Here is a 9088-nt window from a genome sequence, read left to right on the forward strand (position 1 = left end):
CACTATCCCAAATTGTTGACACAGATATCGACACGGATTCCGACTCCAGTGTCGATGGCGATGATGCAAAGTTGCAACCTAAAATGGCTAAAGCCATCCGCTACATGATTATAGCAATGAAAGATGTGTTACACATCACAGAGGAAACCCCAGTCCCTGACAAGAGGGTTTATATGTATGGGGAAAAAAGGCAAGAGGTAACCTTTCCCCCTTCACATGAGTTAAATGAGTTATGTGAAAAGGCTTGGGAATCTCCAGATAGAAAACTGCAGATTTCCAAACGGATGCTTATGGCGTATCCTTTCCCGCCAACGGACAGGTTACGCTGGGAATCCTACCCTAGGGTAGACAAAGCTTTAACACGCTTATCCAAGAGGGTAGCCCTGCCGTCACAGGATACGGCCACCCTAAAAGATGCTGCGGATAGAAAGCAGGAGGGTATCCTGAAGTCCATTTATACACATTCAGGTACCCTACTAAGGCCGGCGATTGCGTCGGCCTGTATGTGTAGTGCTGTAGCAGCATGGACAGATACCTTATCTGAGGAACTTGATACCTTGGACAAGGATACTATAGTACTGACCCTGGGGCATATAAAAGATGCTGTCCTATATATGATGTCCTATATATGAGAGATGCCCAAAGAGACATTAGCCTACAGGGCTCTAGAATAAATGCAATGTCGATTTCCGCCAGAAGGGTCCTGTGGACTCGGCAATGGACAGGCGATGCCGACTCAAAAAGGTACATGGAGGTTTTACCTTACAGGGGTGAGGAGTTGTTTGGGGACGGTCTCTCGGACCTGGTCTCCACAGCTACGGCTGGAAAGTCAAATTTTTTGCTATATATTCCCTCACAACCTAAGAAATCACCGTATTACCAAATGCAGTCCTTTCGATCACATAGAGGCAAAAAAGTCTGAGGTGTGTCCTTTCTTGCCAGAGGCAGGGGTAGAGGAAAGAAGCAGCACAATACAGCTAGTTCCCAGGAATAGAAGTCCTCCCCGACTTCCTCTAAATCCGCCGCATGACGCTGGGGCTCCACAGGCGGAGCCAGGCCCGGTGGGAGCGCGTCTCCGAAATTTCAGCCACAAGTGGGTTCACTCACAGGTGGATCCCTGGGCTATGGAGATTGTGTCTCAGGGATACAAGCTGGAATTCGAAGTGATGCCCCCTCACCGTTACCTCAAATCGCCCCTGCCTGCTTCCCCCATAGAGAGGGAAATAGTGTTAGCAGCAATTCACAAATTGTATCTCCAGCAGGTGGTGGTAAAGGTTCCCCTCCTTCAACAGGGAAGGGGTTACTATTCGACAATGTTTGTGGTACCGAAACCGGACGGTTCGGTCAGACCCATATTGAATTTAAAATCCCTGAACATATACCTGAAAAGGTTCAAGTTCAAGATGGAATCGCTCAGAGCGGTCATCGCAAGTCTGGTGAAGGGGATTTTATGGTGTCTCTGGACATAAAGGATGCTTACCTTCATGTCCCCATTTATCCACCTCATCAGGAGTACCTCAGATTTGTGGTACAGGATTGTCATTACCAATTCCAGACGTTGCCGTTTGGTCTGTCCACGGCACCGAGAATATTTACCAAGGTAATGGCAGAAATGATGGTGCTCCTGCGAAAGCAGGGAGTCACAATTATCCCATACTTGGACGATCTCCTCATAAAGGCGAGGTCCAGAGAGCAGTTGTTGATCAGCGTAGCACGCTCTCGGGAAGTGTTACAACAGCACGGCTGGATTCTGAATATTCTAAAGTCGCAGCTGATTCCTACGACACGTCTGCCCTTCCTGGGCTTGATTCTGGACACAGACCAGAAGAAGGTTTTTCTCCCGACGGAGAAGGCTCATGACACTGGTCAGAGACCTCTTAAAAGCAAAACAGGTGTCGGTGCATCACTGCACGCGAGTCCTGGGAAAGATGGTGGCGTCATACGAGGCCATTCCCTTCGGCAGGTTCCATGCGAGGACCTTTCAATGGGATCTGTTGGACAAGTGGTCCGGATCGCATCTACAGATGCATTGGCTGATCACCCTATCCCCCAGGGCCAGGGTGTCTCTTCTGTGGTGGCTGCAGAGTGCTCACCTTCTCGAGGGCCGCAGATTCGGCATTCAGGACTGGGTCCTGGTGACCACGGATGCAAGCCTCCGAGGGTGGGGGGTAGTCACACAGGGAAGAAATTTCCAGGGTCTGTGGTAAAGTCAGGAGACTTGCCTTCACATCAATATCCTGGAACTAAGGGCCATATACAACGCCCTAAGTCAAGCGGAGACCCTGCTTCGCAACCAATCGGTGCTGATTCAATCAGACATCACCGCAGTGGCTCATGTAAACCGCCAAGGCGGCACAAGGAGCAGGGTGGCGATGGCGGAAGCCACCAGAATTCTTTGATGGGCGGAGAATCACGTACGAGCACTGTCAGCAGTGTTCATTCCGGGAGTGGACAACTGGGAAGCAGACTTCCTCAGCAGACACGACCTCCACCCGGGAGAGTGGGGACTTCATCAAGAAGTGTTCACGCAGATTGCAAGGCGATGGGAACTGCCACAGGTGGACATGATGGCATCCCGCCTCAACAAAAAGCTACAGAGGTATTGCGCCAGGTCAAGAGACCCTCAGGCGATAGCTGTAGACGCACTAGTGACACCGTGGGTGATCCAGTCGGTTTATGTGTTTCCTCCTCTTCCTCTCATACCCAAGGTGCTGAGAATCAAAAGAAAAAGAGGAGTGAGAACAATACTCATTGTTCCGGATTGGCCAAGAAGGACTTGGTATCCAGAGCTACAAGAAATGCTCACAGAGGACCCATGGCCTCTACCTCTAAGACAGGATCTGTTACAACAGGGGCCCTGTCTGTTCCAAGACTTACCGCGGCTGCGTTTGACGGCATGGCGGTTGAACGCCGGATCCTAGCAGAAAAAGGCATTCCGGATGAGGTTATTCCTACGCTGATAAAGGCTAGGAAGGACGTGACGGCTAAACATTATCACCGTATATGGCGAAAATATGTTGCTTGGTGTGAGGCCAGGAATGCCCCTACAGAGGAATTCCAGCTGGGCCGTTTCCTTCACTTCCTACAGTCGGGAGTGACTTTGGGCCTAAAATTGGGGTCCATTAAGGTCCAGATTTCGGCCCTATCCATTTTCTTTCAAAAAGAACTGGCTTCTCTTCCTGAAGTTCAGACGTTTGTAAAGGGAGTGCTGCATATTCAGCCCCCGTTTGTGCCTCCAGTGGCACCTTGGGATCTTAACGTGGTGTTGTTTCCTGAAATCACACTGGTTTGAGCCACTTAAAACCGTGGAGTTAAAATATCTCACGTGGAAGGTGGTCATGCTATTAGCCTTGGCTTCGGCTAGGCGTGTGTCAGAATTGGCGGCTTTGTCACATAAAAGCCCCTATCTGGTTTTCCATATGGACAGGGCAGAATTGCGGACTCGTCCGCAATTTCTGCCAAAAGTGGTGTCATCTTTTCATATGAACCAACCTATTGTGGTGCCTGTGGCTACTCGTGACTTGGAGGATTCCGAGTTACTGGATGTAGTCAGGGCTTTGAAGATTTATGTGGCCAGAACGGCTAGAGTCAGGAAAACGGAGTCGCTGTTTATCCTGTATGCATCCAACAAGCTGGGTGCTCCTGCTTCAAAGCAAACTATTGCTCGCTGGATCTGTAACACGATTCAGCAGGCTCATTCTGCGGCTGGATTGCCGCTTTCAAAATCAGTAAAAGCCCACTCCACAAGGAAGGTGGGCTCTTCTTGGGCGGCTGCCCGAGGGGTTCTCGGCATTACAGCTTTGCCGAGCGGCTACTTGGTCGGGTTCAAACACTTTTGCAAAGTTCTACAAGTTTGATACCCTGGCTGAGGAGGACCTTGTGTTTGCTCATTCGGTGCTGCAGAGTCATCCGCACTCTCCCGCCCGTTTGGGAGCTTTGGTATAATCCCCATGGTCCTTCCGGAGTCCCCAGCATCCACTAGGACGTTAGAGAAAATAAGATTTTACTTACCGGTAAATCTATTTCTCGTAGTCCGTAGTGGATGCTGGGCGCCCGTCCCAAGTGCGGACTTCTTCTGCAATACTTGTATATAGTTATTGCTTAAATAAGGGTTATGTTATGGTTGCATCAGGGTTATCTGATGCTCTGTTGTTGTTCATACTGTTAACTGGGTAAGTTTATCACGAGTTATACGGTGTGATTGGTGTGGCTGGTATGAGTCTTACCCTGGATTCCAAAATCCTTTCCTTGTACTGTCAGCTCTTCCGGGCACAGTTTACTTAACTGAGGTCTGGAGGAGGGACATAGAGGGAGGAGCCAGTGCACACCAGTATCCTAATTCTTTCTTAAAGTGCCCTGTCTCCTGCGGAGCCCGTCTATTCCCCATGGTCCTTACGGAGTCCCCAGCATCCACTACGGACTACGAGAAATAGATTTACCGGTAAGTAAAATCTTATTTTTCCCCCCTCAAATCAGTCCAGTATCTACCCTGGGTAATGATTCAAATTTGCAGTGAGTTTACCCACTGGTTATGGAGCAATGAATTGGGCTTAAACGGTTAAGTAGGGCAAGAAAAGAAAAAAACTCAGCTGAAAGATACCAGGGTGTAGATTTACTAAAGCGTCTATAAATGTAAAGTGGAGGTGTTGCCCATAGCAAAAAATTATAGAATCTGATTGGTTGCTATAGGCAACTCCTCCACTTGCCTATGTTAGAAGCTTTAATAAATTTCGCCCTATGACTGGTGAGGTTTAGCATTTTCTCTATGTAACTTGCATTGTACATTTGCTGGTTTAGTGAGTGGTAACTGCAAAAAAAGAAAAGGACGTAACAATTCCAGAGTTTACAAATCTTCTTACAGGTTAAATTTGAAGTTACTTTATTGCCCTGTGTGTTTTGTCTTTTTGCCTATTACCTAGTTTATCTGAAATCTAACTCACTCGTGAATATTTGAATAATGAAATCTGTAATATGAGCTAGATGAAATATTCAGTATGCCGTGTGATGTCACCGTGCAAACAAACAAAATAAAGATCTCACATTACAGCCAGTAATTCATTGCTCTCCTCTGGAGCCCCACAAGGGACCTGTTATTGTTCTCCATTAATGAAGGGATTACATATTCATTTCTGTGCCCTGGAGAAATATACATCTTCTTCTTGCATTGTTTCAGGGACTAGCTCGTCTTATGCTGATGAACCAGCCATTGATGCAGTGAAAGAAATTTTGGATGATATCCCTGAACACGAAGAGGATTATCTGGATTTAACATTAGAAGAAGAAGGACTCATTCTTGTAGAATATCTTTCTTACCTAGAAAAGTTGTAATGTATGATGCTTTCTGATCTGCAGAGATGAGTACAGATGGCCACTTCTGGCAAGTCTCTCATTATTCTCTTTTAAGGCACCTTATACCCTTGATGTTTATTTAATATTGGTTTGTCTAATGTTAAGATAATGTCAGGAAATAACATACTACAGAATTCTGAACAAAGTAAATGTTTAAAGGGAGAATGATTGTGAAATTTTTCACATTATGGGGGGTATTCAATTAGCTCAGGTAATCTCGGAGCTATTGAATTCGCACCCCTGCCTATTCAATTGCGGCCCGTTTTTAAGACATTTTCGCCAATGCCTTTTTCACCTTTCTTTCTTTTTTTTTTTTTATCTGAAAATGCCTCAAAATAGGCAAAAACGTCCTGCGTTTTTTGCCGGCGCATGTGAGAAAAGGTGGATTTGCTGACTTTTCTCCTGCTGAATTATTTGCCTAGGGGAAAAAACGTTCCTGCTATTGAATAGGGCGAATCCCTATGCGCCCTAAAAATTAATGAAAAGTCACAGTTTTTTCATTTAGGCGATAAATGGGCCTAATTGAATACCCCCCTAAAACTGATCTAGTACCACAAACACCTGTGGTCAGCATGCACGTTAATACTATTACACCAGCAACTGCCTAGTCAGAACTGAGAAGACAGGTAGGCTCAGTGTGCAGAGTATAGGAACTTATGTGACTTCCAGCAAACCTCTGGTAACTGCTGTCTGAGCCAGTGTGTGTGTGCAAGGCAATATCTGGTAGCTTGCTGTGGGTACGATTTGCTCAGAGCGATTAAATAAAATAATATTCCTATGTTTAAAGTTAGAAGATTGTGTTGCCATAAAATGCAGGATTAAAAAACAACTAACAGTTGTATATAAATTAGAATATACATTCTCTAACAAAATCCATAGAAATTGCAAGCGTTTTGGACAAACAGGCTGTGCAGTATTTTTAGCTACTGTATTGTTGGCACAGAGTTCTCTTTATTTCGGGGAATTGTTAGTCTTCTATTACTTGATACTGCTACAAGTATACAGAGAATAAATTCCCGAGTTCTAAAATTCTCTCAACGATGAATTAATCAGAGGGTGTAGACAAGCAGGAGTGAGGTGGATGTCCCTACAACAGCCTGCAGTCCATCAGAGTATCATTGCATTCCGAACACCTCTTGTTCTATTCTGTATAAGTAAAACATCAGCTGAAGCCTACAGTGAGTACTAAATGCCTCAGTTATGTCTCTAGTTTCGCCATACACAAAGTTGTAAGTGATGGATACACTTCAACGTAGGCAGACTCTCCAAGCTGTGGATGAAATTTCGAAGACTATTGGACTTAAATGCACTTTTAGGGGTGTATTCAATAATTGTCAAAAGCTTCAGGGGTTCTGACCTATTCAATAGGGGGGCCGTTTTTTCCTGCAATTCAGGAATTCCCGACTTGTCGGAATGCACGCGGCCGCCGATCCGTGTGTATTGTCGGAAGCGCGACAGGTTTTAGCCCCGTTTCCGACAATGTCAGTCCAACGTTAAAAAAAGTCGGCTTGACATTGCCGACACCTCAGGCGGTAGCTCTAGTCCAATCCCAGGGACAGGTTGACTCCTCTGGTGGTACCGGGATGAAGTTGCCCATTCAGCCCCCCTGCTGGCTGCAGCGCCCCAGGTACAGCGACCCACATGCAGAGCGCCCACATCTCCTGCTCCGGTCCGGCCGCACACACAGCAGTAGCGCTGCCGCCGCACGGTCTCCTGGACTAGCACCTCATATACCCCTCTGTGTCAGAGCAGCAGCCTGGCTGTCGGATTGGTATTGTCGGAACGGCCAACTCCAACAGCCCATTGAATACTGACCTGTCGGATCCTTTTTCATTCTACCAGTGTGACTGCTTGCTGTTCTCTGCTATGGAAACTCACCGGCAAAGTGTGTACCTACAAACTGTTATTGAACACTAAAGAAACTCCAAACAAGGTTTTGCCATACATTCTCTGCAGCCTTTAGCAATTTTAAAAATAGAAAAGGCCCTCTAAAACATGTCATCTCTTTACTTTGGATTTACAAAACTTCTAGTGATTATCATTTTTAAATAAATTTTTTATACAAGTCTCCCCTCCCCAAGAAAATGATCCCATTCAGGTCTTTGTTGGAGGAGTATACTGTACCTCAAGAATGTCTTTAACTTTTATTATGTTCTTTATTCATAAAAATAGCTAGCAGAATATTGACTTTGTTGGCTGATCTCTGAATGGCACACATTGGGTTCCAGATCTAGTATCCTATTTTCCCTGACCGTAGTCCTTTTATATGAAAAAGTAAAAGCCTGGGAATCGTCGTCTCGCATATCCATAAAAGATCTGGAAAGTAAAGGCTCCAAGAACTTTAAAGTCAATGTTCCAACAATACATTATCTAAAATGTACGATTGATACAATAGGTTAAAAAAACAAAAACGTTTTCATAAAGAATAGACAGCATGCAAGTTTTTATGTGTGCCAAGGAATGCTAAGTGCCTTATACAGTGAACCGGTTTATTGTTCATGTTCTGTTTTTTAGACAGATATTTGCACTGTTTTTGTAGTGTTTTAATGTTATTTTTAAAGATACAAAAGTTTTGCATTATTAACAAATAAACATTTGGAAATCTGGACATGTTCAGCAGAAATGAAATAAACAGCGTTTGTATGTTCCCAATGATTGGTAATAGACATATAGCACACTGCTGTTTTTTCGCATGCTTATAACTGTATTTTTGACCGACAAAAAAAATTGCAAACTTCTTGCTAAATATAAAATGATACAAACTGTCATATCTGTTTTCTGATTCGTTTATTTTGGATCTGGTTGAAAGCTGTAGAGCAACAGACTGACATGCCCTGTGTGAGAGGCCGAGCACTCAGTCACTGTTAATAGTTAAAATAAACCACTCGCCTGTATATGGGTTCGGTTTGAAATATTGACAGTCGTCATGTCACATGAGAATGTTAACATGATCATGTTGACATTCATCATGTAGACAGTGCTGAAATTTCGACATGTTAGAATGTCAACATTTCATCCTGGTGGCTCAGCACTGACTTATCTTATCCTGGCGGCTGTAGCAGTGTCTACCTGTCCCTGTGGTCATGTGTCGGCTCAGACCCGCCAATACTTCTACCTTAACTCTAATCCAGGGGTGGGCAATTATTTCAGCTGAGGGGCCACTTGACATTTCCTGTCAGTATCCGAGGGCCACATACAAAATAGCAGCTCCCTCCACTTGCCAAAAATATAGGGACGTGCTTCATGTGGAAGGGGTGTGGGCAAAAAATAATACAGATTCATATTAGGCTGCACAATAGTCTCCATTATTCAAATTGCGCCACACAGCGCCACTTACACACATTACACCAGGTAGAGCCCCTTTTACACAGTATGGAAGGTAGAGCCCCTTTTACACATTACAGCAGGTAGAGCCCCCTTTTACACATTAACATTTTATTTAGGATAATTATTGTGCAGCAAGCAAATTATCCAGCATCTTATGGCCCCTGGGGAAAGGTGTGACACAGTGACAGAACACGGGGAGGGGGGTGACAGTGACAGAACACGGGGGGTGTGACACGGTGGGGGTGACACAGTGACAGAACACGGGGAGGGGGGTGACAGTGACAGAACACGGGGGGTGTGACACAGTGACAGAACACGGGGAGGGAGGTGACAGTGACAGAACACGGGGTTTGTGACACGGTGACAGTACACGGGGGGTGTGACACAGTGACAGAACTTGGGGAGGGGGGTG

General features: G+C 45.4%; 1 protein-coding gene across 1 annotated transcript in view; it reads left to right on the forward strand.

The window, feature by feature from the left end:
* The window catches only part of NUB1 (negative regulator of ubiquitin like proteins 1), a 176863-nt gene extending 168746 nt beyond the window's left edge, over positions 1 to 8117 (forward strand). Inside the window, exon 15 of the mRNA XM_063921843.1 lies at positions 5174 to 8117. Within this exon, the coding sequence (XP_063777913.1) occupies positions 5174 to 5328 (155 nt within the window). The 3' untranslated portion in view covers positions 5329 to 8117. The remainder of the gene's footprint in view (positions 1 to 5173) is intronic.
* Positions 8118 to 9088: the final 971 nt, after the last annotated feature.

Source organism: Pseudophryne corroboree, chromosome 5 (genome assembly GCF_028390025.1).
Source record: "Pseudophryne corroboree isolate aPseCor3 chromosome 5, aPseCor3.hap2, whole genome shotgun sequence".
In the NCBI taxonomy this organism is placed as follows: domain Eukaryota; kingdom Metazoa; phylum Chordata; class Amphibia; order Anura; family Myobatrachidae; genus Pseudophryne; species Pseudophryne corroboree.